Source organism: Dicentrarchus labrax, unplaced genomic scaffold (assembly GCF_905237075.1).
Source record: "Dicentrarchus labrax unplaced genomic scaffold, dlabrax2021, whole genome shotgun sequence".
In the NCBI taxonomy this organism is placed as follows: Eukaryota; Metazoa; Chordata; class Actinopteri; family Moronidae; genus Dicentrarchus; species Dicentrarchus labrax.
This window is the reverse complement of record NW_026136718.1, coordinates 23,520,564-23,541,176: the sequence shown is the minus strand read 5'-3', so window position 1 is coordinate 23,541,176 and position 20,613 is coordinate 23,520,564. Positions and strand designations below refer to the sequence as shown.

At 43.3% G+C, this 20,613-nt stretch overlaps 1 protein-coding gene across 9 annotated transcripts in view; it reads right to left on the bottom strand.

Moving 5' to 3' along the window:
• Nucleotides 1-20,613, bottom strand: part of palld (palladin, cytoskeletal associated protein) — a 52,948-nt gene that overhangs the window by 7,451 nt on the left and 24,884 nt on the right. For 3 of the 9 annotated variants that reach the window (XM_051376273.1, XM_051376275.1, XM_051376280.1), the window contains 8 exons: nt 19,943-20,084; nt 19,793-19,816; nt 18,895-19,014; nt 17,351-17,828; nt 15,339-15,374; nt 2,235-2,918; nt 1,261-1,405; nt 824-925 (listed from right to left, as the gene is read on the bottom strand). In XM_051376273.1, the coding sequence (XP_051232233.1) occupies nt 824-925; nt 1,261-1,405; nt 2,235-2,918; nt 15,339-15,374; nt 17,351-17,828; nt 18,895-19,014; nt 19,793-19,816; nt 19,943-20,084 (1,731 nt within the window). Of the gene's footprint in view, nt 1-823; nt 926-1,260; nt 1,406-2,234; nt 2,919-8,742; nt 8,911-15,338; nt 15,375-17,350; nt 17,829-18,894; nt 19,015-19,792; nt 19,817-19,942; nt 20,085-20,613 lie in introns of those variants that run through there. The other 6 variants (XM_051376276.1, XM_051376277.1, XM_051376274.1 and 3 more) reach the window with 5 other exon arrangements.

Here is a 20,613-nt window from a genome sequence, read left to right as displayed (position 1 = left end):
TCAGTGTGAACACAATTTGTGTTTTAGTGACGTTCGCTATGTCTGCATTGTGACTTCACTTAACTAATCAATGTGTTAACGGAGGACACTGTGTCATTCAGAGCCAGTTTCACCTCTGTTTACTGTCATTCTACATGCTGTATGTACATTTAAATTACTACAAACTTTGACTGATATAGCTTGAAAGAACTTCACCAACCTAAACCAGATTCATCTTTTATTTGGCCCAATTTTAAATTACAAAAACCATGTCAACAAATAATTTCTTCTGTAGGTTGAAAGGAGCCATGATGAAGGATTATATAAGCAACTAAACAAAAAAGAAAAAGCCTGTTCATCCGTGAATGAACAACCAACACTGTGGGGAGGTGCTATGCAGTCAGACAAATAGCTACACAAGCTTTCAAACAGCGTTACTCCCCAGCATGTTTGTAGCAACACTGGTTTCTACCAGTTTGCATAAACAGAGCTTTTTATGGAGGGCTCTGGAGGACTTTACAGTGTTTATACCCTGCTTTCATAACTCGCTCTTCAGCAGTGTTTACAGGGACTGGGGGTTGGGTGTGTGCTCGGATTCGACAGTATATAAAGGAAAGCCAGCAGTCATGAGATAGGAATGACACCAGCAAAGTAACAGTGGACAAAGCAGCAAACAGAAAGGTGCTTGTGTCGTATACATGCACATGGGACTTGTGCTTTAAAAAAAAAGTGCTGGTGTGGACATGTTTGCCAAACATTTCCATGCTGGTATGATTTCAGGTGAGTGCGTATGTGTGTGATTTTCCCCTGCAGGTGTGTGGATCCTAGTAAAGAGCCACCGTACCTGTGTGACTGGCTCCTCCTCTGTGTCCTGTGTGTTTAAGACTGTGGCAGCGTTGTCAGCACCCAGCAGCCTGCGAGCCATCTTCTCCTCATAGGTTAACCTCTGGAAGCAGGGATTAATGGGGTCAGCGGGGGGTTAGTGTGTGAGTTGCAGAACACACACTTGTACACACCATCACATATCTACTGTATTTGTTAATTAGGGATGTTGCTGAGTATGGAGAACAACATTATGAATTTATTTGAGGATGCATGACACAAAAGCTTGTTTAAATACACTTTTTAGTGGTAGTAAAACAGTTTTCTTGCATGAATTATTGATGACCTGTTAATCTGTGTTACTGAACAGGCTCATTCTATAACTGCCTGTAAACACACAGTTGTTTCAGTAATGGAGTAAGGACACACAATAACACACACACACACACACAGACACACCTGTTGACCATTGCTTATGCGCTCCTCTTTAAAGCGCAATTTTCTCTCCAAGTCCTGGATGACAGCATCCTTGGATCCTTGGATGTCTGAGTCAGAGGTGACACGAGGAGTCCTGGTGACCGAGGACTTCCTGGGGAACGCTTTGCTGAAAGGACAAAACAGAAACATTTGTCAGCATTAAGTCGTGGCACGCTCTCTGTGGCGCACACAGGCTATCTCAATGCGTCGCAACTCCTCTTTCCTCTCTAGCTCCTTTTTGCTCCCTCTCTGGCTCTCTCACATCCCACTCTTATCTGGACATGTCCAGCTATAGCATTCCACAATGTGTCTCCTTATCTCTCACAACTGCAGCAGGAATGCCAGGGTGAGAGGGGGAGTGCAGGAGTGAGGGGCTGATGAAAACTGATGACTGGCAAAGAGCTGGTGGTGGAATGCCCTTGAAGGAGGAAAAAAAAAACTTAAAAACTTAAATTTCTCTCTCCAGAACAGCCATCAGAAGAGATTTGTATCAGCTAACTCAATATGAAGAAGCCAAAATCTAAATGCAGCCGTCCTGCAGTCCATATGAGCTGGATGAGAAACTCTGTGAAATGATAGATCCTGACAGCCAGGAACTTCATACAGCGTATACGCAAGTTACGATACTGAAATCTGAGTGTCCTGAGTGGTTTTCTTGGCATATGGGGGCTAGAGCTCATGCACCTTAAGAACACTTTTGTGTCTTCATGTGTGGGTTTGTGTGTGTTTAAAAGGGCTCTATAGTTAGCGTTCCTGTAAACATGCTGTATAAAAATGTAAACATGTCATCTTCCATCTAGCAGACATCCTGCGTCCTGCCTCCAGTTGGCAGCAGGTTTACAAGACGGGGAGCTCAACTCGCCTGAGACACAGTGTGTGAAGAACATACAAAACTTATGAAACATGAAAGACACTATAAAGAAAAATCTGTACAAGTGCATGTCAGGGATACTTACACAGTCCCGTTGCCTTTAGGAAGGCCCAGGGCATTAACTGTAGGACTGGCAGGTGAGGAAGGTGTGGAGGGCAGCACTGAGGACAGGAAGCTGGAGGCTGGAGATGGAGGGACGGAGGAGAATGGCGAGGACATATCTGAGTAGGCTGGAGACAAGGAGACGGGCAGAGGGGGAGGAGGCGGAGGGGGAGGGAAGTCTTGGGCGGGTCCTGATGGAGAGGACAGGTTACTGGAGCTGAGGAAAGGTGGAGGAGGAGGCGGGAATGAAGGAGAGCTCGGAGACTCCACACTGCCGGCCTTGGTGAAGGGGGGCACGGTGACCCTGCCGAAGGGCTTGTGTGAGGTGGGAGGAGACAAGGGGGAGGACAGGCTCGACCCCGAGGAGCCAGAGGACTGGGTGACATAGCCCGCCCCGCCAGGGCTCTGAGCAGCAATGAACTGCTTGGGCCGGGCGTAGTTGAAGGTGCTGGCCTGCATGGCTGTGTTGTTCTCCAACTCCTGGAAGGAGGGAGGAGGGGGGAGAGGTGGAGATGGCGGAGCAGGTGGAAGCACTTCCTGAGGTGGCTGCTGAGGTGGAGGCGGGACTTCTTGGTTCTGGTGCTGCTCCTGCTGCTGCTGCCAGTTGGCGGCTTCCTGCTGTTCCAATAGAATCTGGTCCTGTAGCTGCTTCAGCTGGGACGCATTCCTGCAGAGCAGAAGGAAGGAAGGATGATCAGTGACAGTTATCAGAAACTACAGTCATATTATATTTTCTTAAGGAATTTTCATTCTTTATGGGATAGAGGGTCTCTGTAACAAAGTAACACACTTGTAAAAATGTTACAAAATCATGCAGCTGTTTTCAATTTATGCATGACACCATCGCCTGGTCACCATCCAACTGCAGTCAGAACACAACTGGCAGAAATGTTGCTAAATGTGAGCATAATCGATGGAGAGTTAAAATGCCAAACAAAGTGTTTTGACAGTCGAGTGAGGCAGAAACACAACGAATCGAGAACACGTTAACTCTCAGAGACATAAAACACTTTGAGGATGACATCAGCACGTGGTCATGGAGTTGAAGTGAACTGTTTTTCCTCAGGCCCGAAGGCGATAGTTTGTTAGGCCTGAGGCAAAGCACAGTTATGTGGAAAAATTGTGTGTGTGTGTGTGTGTGTGTGTGTGTGTGTGTGTGTGTGTGTGTGTGTGTGTGTGTATGTGTGAAGTTTTGGGAAGGAAACCGCTGCACCAGCAGCACAGACTGATAGGTTATCAGCCTCTTGCCTTTAACAAAGACTTGTTAAATAGCCAGCCTGTTGACAATACATCAACTATGGTAAAGGAGTGAGGAGATAAGTGTAGTATTGAGAAAAACAGCTCTGTTTAACAGAGCAGCAGCTGGCTGTGAGCTAGTCTGGTACAGAGGCAGAGCTCAGATATGATGTTTTTCTATCTGAAAAATAGGACAAACGAAGCAAACAGTTGAGGTGTGGCTTTAAATGGTATTGTGATGAAAGAAAGAAAAATTGCAACGTTTGCTGTGTCATTTTGCCAGGGATAGGTCCTGATGATGAAGTATTGTGTTTTTTCACAGAGGTGTGGTTATCCAGTCTCTCCCCCAGCTTGGTTGATTCACCATGTTGTCACGTCATTGTGGGAGAGAGGGAGGTTTTGAAATTTTGTAGTGTCATCACATCCAAATCTAAAGTTTTATTTTCTCCTAGAATCACTAAGACTAACTCTACATGCACCAGGAGGGTTTATTAAAGAGGACTAACTTTGAAAACCACAAGACAGAAATGAACTCAGAAGCTCTCCGTGAGGACCAGGAGGAGGACATGGGTCTTTGGGAAAGGTTGAAGTTATAAACCTTCAGAGTATACAGCTATGTGTATGTGAGACTGATGAGTTCTTCATAGGCAGCCTGTTCAGAATATACTGTGCATCCCAGTGGTGCATGTTGTCAGGAGTCCACCAGGACCAAGTTCACATGCCCAAATCTTTTCCAGATGTTGAATAATCAGTGGAGTCTTTTTGACTATTTTTCATCTGTGAGAATGCAGAGAACCCCCCCTCCCTATAGCCTCCCCCCATATACATTTGCAAACAACACCAGTGAATATTTCACAGAACTGACAGTTGTAGCATAGTGTAACAAATCCACCACACAATCCAACAGCAACATGACTGATTAGTCTGTCCTAGCCAGTTATTTTGGTCATATGGTCCCCTCCAGAGGAGACTTCACATGCCCAAATAAATAGTCGTTAATTCAAAAGCCTCCATTGCGATCATTCCAGGCCGTCGCAACCTGGTGCTCTCCTCACAGGAGTCACTGACCGCAAGTGCACATCATGAATTCAATGCATCCTCCTCCCTCTGTATACATGTTTTTCCTTTACATTCTCCAAAGGTCTCCCGTTCAGGCCTCCACCAAAAGAGTGCTTTTACAGGAATAGTTTGGCAGCTCGCAAAGCTTGCAGCGCTCTGCAGCAGTTTGATTCCTTTTTTGGCTGTGTTCTCAGAGCGTCGGGGAGAAGCACCCTGCCCGTCTGCTCCAGCAGAGAGGAAACACACTTAATTTCCTCACAGCCTCATCCCTCACAACCCCCGACACACTGCTTTACTGCCTCTGCGTGAAAGACCTCAAAGACCTCTACAGTGTTTACCTATGTTTTTGGACATAAGTGTAAGATATAAGTGTAGTAGTGAGAAAAACAGCTCTGTTTGAGTGTTTCTGACATCACCCCTTTGCCTTAAAAAGAACTTTCTATATAAAGCAACTATGGCTAAACAAGCACCTTCATTCATTACAAACTGCTGTGCAACCCTGTTACATTGTATCATAACATACTCTCTCTGTGTAAATCAGTAAATCCCTGATTCAGGAAGCATTAACAGGTTTGTATTGATACCCAACAGACTTAATACACAATCAAGTCATCCATGCACATTAAAACGAGACATCTGACTTGTATCTAAATACAGTCAGATTAGATTTCACTCCTGTTTAGATGTTTAGCATGCTTCCCATTTGACCGTGGATGAAAAGGTCAGCTTGTATAATTTACAGCTGCATGAATAGTTTTATGGCCCACTTAAGGATTTACATCAAGCAAAGGATGGGGGTCATCTAGACTCTGTGACCCTGCAGCCTCCAGCTCTGATGGTCCAGACTACTTTGACCACAGAATGCAGGACAAGGCCGCTGCACGCACTCTGTGTCCTGTCTTTTCAAAACCTTTTCAAAGACCTGCTCCCTGTGTAAACCATTATAAGATATCTACAAATGGCTCAAGAAGCAGAGCAGACCTCCATCTCTGTCTCTCTTATTCTTTGTCTCTCTGGCGGAGCGGGGCTGAATTAGGAGGGAAGTGTTCCTCTGTCGCCATGCCAACGGCCCTGTGTTTTGCTGTTCTGGTCTGAGCCAACTGGCCCACAGAGTGCCGTGCTCCGCTGAGAGAAAACGCTCCAGCTCCTCTGTAACACAGCGTTACTCTTATGTCTCTCTCCCTCATTGCCTCTCTTTTTCTGCCCCAACGTTTGGTGGTATAAATAGGCAAAGCAGTTATGTCTTCCCATTTTCACCCTGAAAAATACTTTCCTTGGGCTGGACCCTGTCTGTAAATGCTTTAATGTGGGAAAAAAGAAAAAAGGGTAGTAAAAGCAAAGAGGAATCTGGCCCAGGGGAACTTTGTCTCTCTGTTTTTTAAACAGATCCAGGAACAGCTTAACGGTAACTTAATTGAAAGTGTGTTTTACAGCCCAGTCATGTGTCAGTCAGCTAAACACCAAGGTGTGCCAGACACAGCGGGTCTTTACCGGCAGCATTTTGCTTTAATAAATGCAGACCTCAACATCTTAAATGGCCATGTTTACTCTGTGCCGCTTGTGTGTGCTTCCGGAGAAATAATGACCCAGGGTGCGTGAGAAACACATCCACTGTTCCACCGCCTATTGGAGCAAGATGGGAGCCATCCGCAGGTTTATCTGCTTAGCTCCTTAGCTCTGCAGCTGGCTGTAAAGACAGAGCTTTATTAGACTCGACCAGCTGATGACAAGAAGCATGCCAGGGGTAGAACAGGAAGTAGTTGAGTGTACATAGCCAGTAATGAGGAGTTTCCTTCTGTAAACAACAACATGAGGGGAACTAAGGACATGCCTTTTCTGATTCTGTAGGTGTTTATAAACAGAAGAAAATGAGATTAGCATAAAACACGGCATCTTCTAGGCTGTGTGACACAAGCTGAACAAGGTAAAGGCTTTAGTGGGTGTTCTGGCTACTTTCAGGCTATAGGCCCATTGTGTGTTTGCAATACACCTCTGTATGTTTGTTTCTGCAAACACCTGTGGCTTAGTAACAGCATGACCTTGGCATTTGTAAATGATTTATATCTAAATAGTCAAATTGAACTCTGGTATCACACCTACAACACAAACACAGTCTTGGAAACCCTGTCTGACATCATTATACACACACACACACACACACACACACACACACACAGAGAGAGAGAGAGAGAGAGAGTGCTTCAGCTGAATCGTGACTTGGACCAGTAGAAGGCAAATCACCAAAGCTGGAAGACTTACACAACTTTCTGGTCAGACACAAAAAAAACAAACAAGATGTATTTTGTTTTGCTGCACGTACACGCACACACACACCTGGTTCACGGTTAATTTGTATTCACCATCGAACATTACATCATCACTACAGTGCGTCAATATTGTCTGATGCCAGCAGGCAGGAACAGATCATCAGTCAGTGACTGACAGACTGACAGACGATGATTAACACTGGCTGTCTGTTTAAACTAACGGACAAGTCACTTCTGACTTAGGCCTGATTGATAGGAAGAAATGTTGTTCTTTGTCACTGCTGACTGGAATTGCATCATGTTGGGAATTACTAAACATTTACCGAGACATTTGTTGTGTCAGATTTGAACGTCAATACAAGGTTACATAGAAAAGCTGTAAATCATTATTTAAATCCTCTCCACTCTGTGCCCCAACTTGTTTCTCACTCTCTCTCCTGACTCCCTCCTCCTCTCACAAGAGAAAGCGGTCTAGCAAAGGAGCCACTCCAAGTTTCCATTAACATTTCAATATAATCTCTCAGGCTGTCTGACCCCCAAAAACCAGGCTGCTGCTGCTGCTGGGAACACTGGTGTTCAATATGTCACACATACAAAAACTGTTTTATTCTCCTTCTGCAGCTTCCATTAATTCACTTCTTCCCTGTCAGCTGACAAGTTCTCTCTCAGCCTTTGTTCTCCTGGTGTCCCTTACTTATTTTCAACCCCTCTCCTCCCTGGGTACCCCAGCCCCCTCCCCTCCCCCTCCTCTTCCTCGTTCTCTTTGGCTCTAATTGCACACACACCACATAAAACAGAACCAGACTGTTTTCCTTTCCCCCCTCCCTTTAAAACGTAGCACAGAGCGTTTTTCTTATTCCAGTCACACCAACAGCTCACGGCTGCTCCGTTCACCCACTTTCTCCCTGCCCTACTTTCTCTCTTCTTCTATTATCTCCCCCCCCCCCTTCGCTCTCTATCTGGGCTCGTATTTCATATCCAAGTGTAGGTGAAGAGGGCTCTCTTCAATCAGCGAGGCCTCCTTTTCTCTATATACCTCCATCCATCCCTCCCTCTTCTCCCCACTCCTCCGCCTTTCGCTCTCTCTGTCCAAGTGAGACGGGGGAGAGTTTTTTTTCTTTCTCTATAGCAAGAATGCTAAAGACATTCTTCTCTGGATTGGAGTGGGAAAGACATTGCCATCAAATGGGATTAGCAGCAGGAGTGGGGAGAGTGGAGAAGAGAGGAGGAGGAGGAGGAGGAGGAGAAGGAGGGGAAAGAGGGAGAAAGAGAGGCAGAAAGAGAAGAGCAGGCTGAGAAGTAAGACACAAGCTTTCTAACCTAACAGACTCTATTGTGTTAACTAATCCATCTGACTCCACTGAGGAGTTCTGCAAACAAATGAACCTCGCCTTATAAACAGTCGGTCTGCATTACAGACGCAGAGACTTAAGGGACTCGCAGTGTTGCCGCTCTCCTTCTATTTTCTCTTTAGCCTGAACTCACTACCTTTCCAGAGCCTCCAGCAAATGAATGGGTATCACACTCAGCCTCTCTGTGCTCCCAGAAAAACCACACACCCATTCTGAAAACATATGATTTAAACATTAACGTGCCGGGCTGGTAAACCAGGAAAACATGAACAAAATAGCCCCTATTCTACCTCAATCATTTGCCTTCTCTTTCCTCCCTAATTCAAATTTAATGACAAAGTATTTGGCTCCAATGCATTTTGAAATTGTAAAAATAAATAAATAAACAAACCAAAGGAAACTAAAACCAAAAACAGTTTTTAAAAGTTTCCCTCTGAGAGCTTAAAGTTTAAAAGTTAATTAAAGCATCATTAAGTTGATCTTTAATCCACTTCCTCATCTTCCCATCAGTCCTACTGAAGTTTGCTCAGTTTAAATGAGTTGTCAGTCTACATAAAAGAAAAAGGAAAAGTTTTACCTTCAGTGTTGTGGTCTTGTTGTGTAGCAGCTCTGATATTTCCCTGCAGGAGAGTAAACTAGGTTGCAGTGCTGCCCTGCCAGGTATGAGGAGCATATATAGAGAGCCCAGCAGCCAGACAGTGACAGACGCAGTCGCTCTCTCTCTCTCTCTCTCTCTCTTTCTCTGCATGAGTCAGTCTGTCTGTGAGCTCCTCCTCCTTCACAATAAAAGCTCCCAGCCTGCCTTGAAACCAAACCCTTCCAGAATAAAAGCTCAGCCATATACTGTACTGCAGTGCTGCTACTGAGGGGCTTCCCTTTGTGGAGTCAGGGAGCAAAAATAAAAGAAAAACGTCCATGAGAAAAGCAGAATGAGAGATAGCACCTATATCTTATTGCTTTTACTCGTCCTTTTATGTCTGAATTTAGATTGTTTCCTGAAACACTACAGAGACAGGACGTTTGAGGAGAGAGAATAGAAGATAGATTTAAGAAATTAATCATCTGAACAAATCTGTCAGTTTCAGGTGACAGAAATGAAATGTGTCCATTGTAAGCTATCATTTGAAACAACGCCCTTGCTGGACATAAAATCCTCCTTCCGTGTACTCTTTATGGCCACACAGAAACATTATCTATCTATTATCTATTATCTACATGCCATGTTTTATGTAACGTGTACTGTATTGGACCTTTGGAACAATTTGACTATAGGAGGCAAAGTCCCAGTGCCACTGTGTGTGCAAACACTTCCGTCACAACCACATAGATCTGGTTTCATTCACTGAAGTATTCAGTTTCTCAATAGGAGAATTTTCTCCTTCATTTTTGTGGGATGAAACAAAAGCTTTTTGGGAATTCATCATTTCTATTTTTGTGTGTAATGCCTCTATTTTTAGAGTCGGTGTGCGTTTTCCAGGCTGCTGATGAGTCACAGCGTTTTGATGGAAGGCGGGAGGCCAGGGACCCGGTCCAGTGTAGTGTTGTGTGAAGTTGTCAGTGTGTATGTAATTGTGTCTGTATACTGGGAAAAGGTCAGACAGCCATTAGGAGAGGGTCTTCCTCTCTTCACAGGTGCGAGTCATTCCCTCTGAGTTGACTCACTGACACTTGGAAGCGAGTCAGAGTGAGTCTTCTCAGAATCGGTTCTTGGTGACAGCCGTGTCATAAGATTAGAGTGTGTATACATAGTTACACCCTCTAATTAACATCCACAACTGGAAGTGGTGTGTTGGTCTGGGAGTGTGTCTTAAGGAAGATCAAGCTTATACCACACATGCAGCCACACACACCGCTTGCACCAACAGCCTGGGGTCAGGATCTAATCAGAGGTTGATTGACCTCATCCGGAAACAATGTGATTCTCTGAGTGTGTGTGTGTGTATGTACGGCAATGTGTATTTATCTGTGTGTTTCTCAGTGTTTAACATACCAGGGTGTTCTTTCCTGGGAAACACAGTCTGCTTTCTATGAGGGGATCACTGGGGCCTGTTAGTTTCCATGCTGTCAACTCCCAAGCATACACCCTGGTCTCTCGCTCTTTTCGTCTTTTCATCGCTCCCTTTTCCCTTTGCTCGCCCCTCTTTCCTCCTGCCCCCTGTCTCTGTTATGAAGGTCAGCTCTGACAACTCTCTTCCTTATTTGGAAAGTTTCTCCATTCCATGCAGGTCATTCTAGCCCGACCGACCAATCCAGTGGTTAGTTGGTCTGGCGTCTTAGCCAATCCTGTGTCTCCCATGTCCTTTTAAGGACTGCCCATCTCTGACTCTGGAGGTTGATGTGAAATTATCTGCTTTTCCTGCTCTCTTGTGCGTCCGGTGACTTCATTTTGCTTTTTCTTTCTGTTGCACAAGCTCCTTCTCTCCCTGATGACAACTCACTTTCTGTTTCTGCCTTTTTTTTCTCCATTTGCTCGTAATCAAAAACCTCTTTGGCCTGCGTTCACTGAAGCGAAGGGTATCCATTAAGGAACGGATCCACAGTCAGTGTTTTCTCACTTCCATTTTTAATTAGACGTTTGATGATGATGAACCACAAGCAACATTTTCAGTGTGTAGCCAGCACCATATGTGGTTCTTTAACATGCATGTTTCCCGAGTTCCATAAAACCACAAGCAACACCTCGACAAGAAAGTGATTGTTAATACTTCATTAGGGAGTTCATGACTTGCACCTCGTAAACACAAACACACTGCTGAGAGGAAGCTCTGAGTCACAGCGCAGATATGCGACAAAGCCTGGCAGCTGGAGCTCCTTGCTCAGCAATGCAAAAAAAGAAAGAATAAAGATCCTACTTTAAATTTGATACAATAAGTCTGAAAAATACTACTAGTAGAATACTAAAAAGGAAAAAATACAGAGAGGGACAGACAGCAGCAGCCAATCACCTTCTGCGGCCTCACACTATATACACAAGTTGTGTGTGTGACAGTGGGAGACTAATGAGGGCTGTTGGCAAAGAGCGGTTTGTTGCCTTCAGTTTGCATGCTGTTCCCCTGACAACAACCTCACCGGGGTTAAAGAGGTTTGGAGCTACTGCAGAAATCATTTAATCTCACTGGAATGGCAATTATGTCACCGGACAGGGATAAGGTATATAAGGTCAAGCTGTATGCAATACAGGCCATATTAAAGTGGATTAGGCCATTCCTCATCTTTATCACTGCAGTGTGTCACTATGCAGAGCCTGGAAACATTAAAGCTGGGAAGTGATACACATGGTGTCACTTACACAACATTATTCTAAGCTCCTGTGTGTTTGTGTGAGTTAGGGCTGGGCAGTAAGTCTATATTACAACTTTTGGTGGAATTGTAATGATGTGATCTCATAATTTTATTGTTTTGCCGATTCTGTTCTCAAAACTAATGAATATAATGTTATGTATTAATAATGAACTTATTAATACATAACAGTGTATACATATCTAACTAGATTATTTTATATTATATATCAAAAGAATATTCTTATTAAAAGGTGCAGTGTGTAACATTTAGGAGGATCTATTGGCAGAAATTAAATATAATATTCATAGGTATGTTTTCATTACTGTATAATAACCTAGGAATAAGAATTGTTGTTTTCGTTACCCTAAAATGAGCATTTTTTAACCTACAGAGGGAGCGGATCCTTCTCTGAGGAGTCCGACATGTCTCTACAGTGGCCCAGAACGGACAAACCAAACACTGGCTCTAAATAGGTCCTTCTGCAATTTACGCAAGTTTCGTAGCCTCTGTAGTTTCTCCTACATGCTTGGAAGGCGAGTGGTATTCAGTTAGTTGCCGTGTAATTCCCTCAGAGTCTGAATATTTCTACTTCCTCCACTGACATGCATACGTAGACTGACCTCCACTTTCCTTTCCCAGGCTACTCTTGCCTTAGCTGCTCAGTTCAGAACTCTTTATAATCAAGTACAGGCACAGCTGACCGTATGTCCAGTAGGTCTTTGGTCTGTTTAAATCCACATACACAACTTCCGTCTGGCTTTATGCTACCAACCTATATAGATGAGTCAGTCAATCAGTAATTATTACCATCTCTTAACAAATAAACAGCAAACAACTTGTTTCACTCTAGACCCTTTGCAAAAACATGAAATCCATATAGAAAGAAAAGGCTAAATTGAGGTCCTGTTGAGTGCCGATGTGTGTCTGTTTTTCATCATCGGTAATTTTAGCATACTGACATACTGTAGAGCTGCATTAAAAACAATCCGCAGACACGTTGCTAGCGAGAGTTCAACTGATACATAAAAAAGCACTTTGTGGAATGAAATCCGTGCCAGAGAACAATTACAACTGTCAAAGTTGATTCCTGGTCTTATGAAGGAGAGATTAAGCTGTGCAATGGTTTGAGGATAATTGTTGCCTCTGCTACTTGTGCGTGGTGTGTGACGCCCACCCAGACATTATCCCAACCTATAATATAATGCTTTGGCCCTATTATCACGGTCAATATCATGGTGGTCACACCTTCGATGTGTTGCACTGGCTTGACATTCTTTACTGTCTCCTCCTTTGTCTTGTAATCTCTATCCTCAGTCTCACTGAAGTGATTTCTTGAAATGGTTGCTAACTATCTTTCCTTAATGTCTCAGTGCATCATATGTAGACTTTTCCTACAACCTGGAGGTACATAGCTGACTTAGCAACACATTGGACATATTATTTAAACAGCAAAGCTGCTACACAAAAAACTGTATATCAAAAATGTGAAAACACACCACATGCACGTTTTCCTCGTAATGGCAAGGATATGTCATTACAGCTAACTGTTCTTGTGAAATGTCACACTGGGCAAACATGTACCTTTATCAATATATCCTAAACCTGACACTGGACACCAGCAGCACTGACACCTAATCCATCAACACACACTCACAAAAATGTGCATGCATGTGTATGAGCGCTCACACACAAACACAGATTTACAAGCTCCAGGTGTTATCAGTCTATCATGATGTGGCTTTACAGACAGTCACGTGTGCATGGTTGAACCCTGGAGGGCTCTGAACTGAGGGGAGTAGTGTTGTTGAATCAGTAGAGACCATAACTCTGTCCAAGATGCAGCAAAGACCTTATGCTGAGATGCCAAGTCTCATACAGCTGAATTATGGCTTGTCTCGTAGTATCTTCTCATTGTGTGTTTCATGTTCCCAAATCCTTTCAGGTCTTTATTAAGACCCTTCTGCAGGAAGCCCAGTTTATCTCACACAATAAAACAGGCTTCAATCCTAAGACTTACCTTTAGTTGCCTTACATAACACATACATGCTTAAAGCAATAGGTCATTTTAGCAGAATATTTTTGCTTTGTATGCTTAATTCTCAAACCAGTTTATGAGAAGGCCACAAAAACACTAGCTGTACATGGTGTCACATGAAGATAAGACATCCATCAAATTTACCAACTAAAGCAAGTAACCAAATATTATTTGTTTCTACGCATAGAATTTACATTACAAAACGCAGCTAAGAAAAGCTGAATTCCAGAGGAGCATAATACAATGAGACAATGCTGCCAATTTGCAATCTATCTATTCTCTACCATGTGGTAAAACTCTGCTTTCTCTCCAAACCTGGTGCTTGGTTCAGATCCAACTGGCCGATCTGAACCTCTCCCCTGAGAATTTCCTTTGATTCTTATCCTGACGTCTGACATCAACGCCGGGCATCAAACCCAAATACCTACCGACCCTGATTTCTCTTCCTTCAGCACAGAAAAAACAGCAGGTCTGTTTTCACAGGTCATGTCTCCCGCAGTCCCTCCTGCCTGCCAAGTCACACAACGACTTCCTCCATCTCATCAGCTCAGTGTTATTGAAGCAAAAATCCTCCCTTACACAGGCTTCCAGTATGTTATTTCTATGATTTAGAACAATTTATTCTAGATTTGTGAACATGAACATGTCTCTCCACTACCTATAAACACTGAGGCCAAGAGTGTAATGTTATCTAATTCAGCTGTCCATTCATATATTATAATGGGCGCTGTGAAACCCAGAATAACTTTTGTGGATATCCGCATATGAATAACGTTTACTTGGGTGTAAAAGCTTAAATGTACAGAAATCCAGACTTTAGAAATAATTTTGGTGTAGTAGTAGTATTAAAGTATTAAAGTCTAGACATTCATGCCTTAAGCTAGGTGAGCTTCTCAGTCAGATAATAAAACTCAATCCATACTGAACCCTGCTGCCTTTATGTAAATGCAGTAAAACAATTAGGCAATTTCATGATATTGCCTTATTCTAAAAATAAACAACATAAAGGTCATAGTTTCCACTCTGTCTATTGAATTTATAGCATTTCAACAACGTGGTTTGTTAGAAAGTTGTGGAACTCCTGTAAATTGTAAGAAAAGCAATAAAATAACAAACTGGGAGCATTTTCAAAGGCTGCAGGCTTTGCTCTTCTCTGTTGATGTTTCATAGCAGCATGTGGCTCCCAGACAAGAAACAATATATAAGTCTGTACGGGATGTGCCACGCCAAAAAAAGAATACAATGAAGCTCAGGGGTTTTAGGTTGAGAGTGGTCAGTGTCTGTTCCTACATGTTACCTGAGGAAATAGATTGCAGTCTGGCAGAAATGTGACCTTTGGTTAATGGCAGGGCTGCTGTTTTTACTGTGTAATTAAAGAATTTAAAGGGGAGAGGGCAGGAGAGGGATGGCTTATGCTTTCTAATTGCTTCACAGTTGGGAGCTGATTCATTTTTAGCAGTGTATCCATGTTGTTATTGTGGATAAATGCTGAGAGAAGCAGCTTTACTACCTCATTCATCGATGTTTGATCTAGACACAAATGTCCTTTTGTATATATGTATATATGTCATATCCCTAAAAACAATCTGATTAACTATATTTTACCATGGCACAAAATAACAAAAAACTAAATTCTGCACATAACTGCTACATCTGATTTATCATACAAATAAATCCATGAAATCAGTGAAATAATGTAAAGTTATTTATATAAAAGGAATCAGAAATGGCCTGTGTCTTCATTTCTACCGTCTGCTACTGTCTGCGTGTGCTTCCATGACAGCTTGATTAATGAGGCTACATGTGGCGCCATTCAAATCACATCCAGAGCATCACCCTCACAGACAAATATTTACCTGTAATTTTCTGTCTCCTCCTCTATATTCTCAGCTCTGGAAGCACAGAATTAACAAGTCATAACATTTACATCAACACATTGTGCAATACTGTAGCATCCATCAGCAGGAAATCAACTCCAGTACACATGCAGTGGAAATGGACTGTGCAATGCAAGAACCAAGCTATACTGCATTGAAACCAAGCTTTAGTCTAAATGCAGTCTGTCATAACACACGTCAACACTGTTAACCATCTGCAGTTGATGGGCTGTACGGCTTGCATTGTAATAGGAACCAAATAAATAATACTGTGAGTGAAAAAGAAGAGCAAAAAGAAGACTAATAGTCTACAGCCATGCTGGTGGCTCTGTGAAGCTGTGGCAGTGGTACTTTGAGCTAAATGCTAATGTCAGCAATGCTAGCATATCAATATTCAACAGGTAGAATGTTTCCCCTTTAGCTTAGCAGCTTAGCATGCTAATATTTCCAAATTAATACCATACAAAAAGTAAAGCCGAGGCAGATGGGAATGTCTTTAATTTTGCAGGTATTAAATCAAAGTATCACATGAGCAGAAATATTGACCTGATGATGGCGCTGGATGAAAGGTCTGGGGTCATGAATGTTCCAAGTTTTATGGAAAAACATCCAAAAATGCAATACCTGAACATTTAGGGGATCAGGGATCATTATGATTCACTGTCTGGGAACAATGAATGTTTGTATAACCTTTAGTGCCAGTCCATCTTGTTGAAGTTGAAATATTTCACTGAATAAGTGAACCTGCCTTTTGCACTAGAGAAAAAGTTAGGGGGTCATCATAGTTATTCCACTTCATCCCGAAGAGGACATTCATATCTGTAGCGACTGCCATGGAAATCCATGGAATAGTTTTTGACATATTTCACTATTTCACAAGGGTGAATTTCATGGATCCATCCTCTGGGAATCATGAATGTCTGTACAAAATTTAATGACCATCCATTTTATAGTTGTCGAGATACTTTAGTGAGGACCGAAGTGGTAGACAGACAAAAACAACCAACTGACAGACAGACCGAAACTGACATCTCTAGAGCAATGTTGCTAACATGGCTAAAAATATCTCAAAACCAACCAATAGAGCGAAAGAACACACTACAATTATTCGTGTATGGTATGTTGTTATTTCCAGGATAAAGATGCTAACATCTCTGGTTTGACTCTGAATATAGACCTTCCATCCCTTCTTTTAAGTTATTTTTTTGGCCTTTTGTTGGCTTTAATGATAGAGACAGCTGTAGATAGACAGGAAAGGTGGGTGGAGAGAGAGGGGATGACACGCAGCAAAGGGCTGCAGGTTGGATTCGAACCTGGGCCACTGCAGCAACTCCTGAATGGGTTGCCAGCTCTGCCGACTGAGCTAACCAGGCGCCCGAGACTTTCCATCCCTTCTTTATGTTTCCTATTTCTTGTCAACACTCTCTACTGTATTCTTTCTAATAAAGGCAAAAAATACTGAAATGAAAAAGAAATGCATCAGCAAATGAGATAAAGATCCATGCACAAGAGGCTTGTCTACAGCGGACATCTCAAAACACAGGACCATTGAAAATAAAGCCATTCAATGCCCAGCTCTCTTCTAATAACAGTGACATCCTACCTGATTCCTATAAAGCTTAGAGAAAGGTGCTCAGGAAAAAGAAACAATAGCTCTGTCCTGGGCTGGGCATGCAGTCCGAGGTCAGACAGAAACAATAGGAGCCATCCAGCAAAAGCCACACAGATCTGTTTACAGTCACAGACAGGCAGCAGCTGGCAGACTTGCCCTGGCAAACACGATGCCACATTGACACCAGCATAAAGGCAGGGGAATGCTTTTATTCTAAAAAGGCCTGGGATTCCCCTATTAACCCTTTCACAAAGCTGAGACACTATCATTTCCACCAGACCTCAGACAGGCCTCCCAGTCTGTCTCCCACCCACCAGCCCTCCCTGGTGACTAGCCTGCCCCCAGGGCACAGACACATGGAGATATGACAGGTACTCACAGCTTTGGCTTAGGCTTGGTAGGCAGCGGAGGACCGTCCTTCCCAGGGGATGGAGACAGCTTGCCTGGGGATGGAGGTGAGTCTGGTGCCACCTCGGCTGGACCTTGAGCTGTGACATCTGTCATAAGGTCAGAGTGTGGCAGAGGTGGAGGTGGCGGTGGAGGTGGCGGTGGCGGTGTGGTCGCTTTAGGCGGACTGGGTAGTGATAGTGGATTTGGGGGCTCGCCATTCTGTACAGACCCTTTTCCCCTATGCTTGTCCTCCACCTCTGAGCCCATATGTATTGGAGGCAGGGATGACACACTGGGCCAGATCTCAAGCTCCTTGATATGGAAAGCCTCAGTGCCGGGATGAGGCATCTTGGGTGGCAGCTCTAGGAGGCTGATCTCTGTAGGTGGGGGAGGAGGGGGGAAGGCTGCCGCATCCTCAAACCCTGAGCTATCACCAGACATGCCATTACTCGATGAGTCCTCGGCTGCTGGCAGAAACAAACAAGAGTGGAAAATGTTGGACTTTAATGTTTAGTTTTTCTTGTGGCCTCCACATACCTCAGTAGATGCAGATTACACACACACCCCACACACACACACACACACACACACACACACACACACACACACACACACACACACACACACACACACACACACACAAGACTGTACTGCAGCTGATCTGGTCTAAAGTAGCAGCTGGGTCTAGTCAGGCTGATGCAGTTCCTGTTTATTCAGCCTTTCTTTTAACTGTGCAGTGAGTCCTGTACTGTACAAACACAGTTTTGTCTGTAAGAATACTCACAAAGAGCTGCTCATCAGCTAACACCTCTGACCTCTACTACAGACAGACTACATACAGACTACAATAAACACAGCAAGATGGTCATCTAGCTGAGACATGCATTATACCTTTTAGAACTGATCCCAAAACACAGGACCTCCATGTAATCATTGGACTATTAGAGGTTAGTGTGACCAAGCCCTGATTCATTTGCCACGTTACATTTGTTGTGGATAAAGTTAAAATTTGCTTTTCATTTTTGTTTCCTTTTACAATGAAATCATTTTATCAGCTCACATGCTGTTACCTTATTATGTTAACTGGTAAAGTTTTAGACAAAACTGAACATAACTAGGGCTGTTTTGAGTGTGTGGGTGCAGGAAAGAGGGGGTTGGTCCTGAACCACACTGTCTGTGTCGTGGGTCCAACTCAGCGAAAGAGTTACTGAGAGGCTGCCCACCTGATGACCCTGTAGACCTTCAGGAACTCTTATACTTTCACAAATTCATTTTAAAGCTATGTTCTTCTCTTTAACAAGACAGGTCAAGGAACATAATACTTGAAACGTTTCTGGAACCAGGGGGGTTGCTAAGTTGTGGCTACTGGTAAAACTAATGGAACCAGATATACAGCGATGGTGGTTGGACAACTGGGCCATGGCATTCAGACAAAGTTGCCTATCAAAGCTGTGATGCTTGCTGCTTGTTGGTGTCCTGACGGTGCCTGGTAACAACATGATGACCATCTCTTTGTGTCTGTGTTGGACGCACCTGCAGTGACGGTGAGTCGGGCTGTGCTGTTAATGGAGCCATATGGGTTGGATGCGATGCAGCTGAACAGACCTCCGTCTTCTGGAAAGGCCTCGGCTATCACCAGGGTGCAGATCTCCTCTGGACAAAAAAAAAAAACCACAACGAAAATCAATAACCCTTAAATGGGCAAACCGTTCATGATCCTAAAAGCTTGATTTATATGAGTAGAATTAAAAGACTTGACATTGAAGGACAGAAACCTGCATAGGTATGGAGTGGAGTGACTTGTTGACACTTGATTTGTTTGTAACAAGATGTAATAGAGACATTAGATGGACAGGAAGACAAGCTATGTACGTCGTAGACTGATGATGGACATGTTATCTAGACTGGTGAATCATTATTCATAGTCAGACACACAGAGAGCAGTGGGTAAAGACAAACAAGCATGGATGTAACTAATCTTGAAGAACAGACAGACACACAGGAGCACAGATGTCTCACTGACTCACAGCCTGAAAGTAACACCTGAAATGACCCCTGAGTCACACATGTGGGAAGCCGTCTGACATAAATGGTGTGTGTGTCATTGTTCATTTGTGATTTGGTGTGTGTCTGTTGGAGATTGATGGTGGTGGGGTGTCTCAGACTTTCACGGGGACTCCCTCTGACTGTAATATATGTGATAATGAGTGTCCTGTGAGACACAGACTTATTAAGTTGTGATATGCTGAAGTCATAACCGAGTGAAAGCCTGCAGCTGCTAATGAAGCCATCAAACTCAATTTGAGTCTCCAGACACAGCTAATAAGCCATTACTAATTTTAACCACTGACTGTGGTTGGGAACATGAAAGCTGTGTTGGAATTAGCCAAGTCATATTTTGATAGACCTGGGAGGAACTGAGGTTACATACCTGGCTCAGCTGCAGATCGAGGCTCTGATTCATAGCATATTATAGGCAGAAAGGATGAGAAGACAAACAGACATATATGGGTTATTAGCATATATCAGTTGTCAAATCAGTGTAGAAAATATTTAATTATTACTAAGAAGAATGTCTTACTTTTCTGGAGAATACGAAAGTCAGGGGAGTCAAGGATCTCCTCTCCCTGGCGGTACCATCTGACCTGCAGAGGAGGGCTTCCACGGACCCTGCACTCCAGAACCACCACCTGGCCCTCGGATGCCTGGGCATCCTGCAACAGCTGCACAGAGGAGGGATAAAGTAAGAGAGAGGTAATGATAAAAAATGAATGAGTGAGTGAAGAATGATGAGGAAGAGAAGAGACTGAAACCGGTAATGAAAACAATAAATATGCTTCAGAGTTACAGCACGGTGCAGTGTGGGACAGAGATTGCTAAAGGCGCTCACAGTAGACGCTGTAACGCCTGTAAACAGTCACTCTGTTTCACTGCAGAACACCAAGTTGCTGTCCCACCAGTTAAATTCAGCCAAAGACAACTGAGTTCAGCCTTTTAGGTATTAGTTTTGGGCATCACGCAATCCATAAATAGTCATAAATCTGACTGTTCACTCTGTCCATTTGTTTCTACTTCAGCTAAAATGTTTTGGTCCAAGTAGCTGTCAGTGTATGTAGACAGCTTTAAAAAACATTTACTTTATAAAGTATTGTATTTCAAAATGAAATTATTTCTTAAATATTTGGAAAATGATGAACTGAAAGTACAAGTTGTATTTGACAGATTGTCAAATAAAAGCCATCTGCTCAAAAT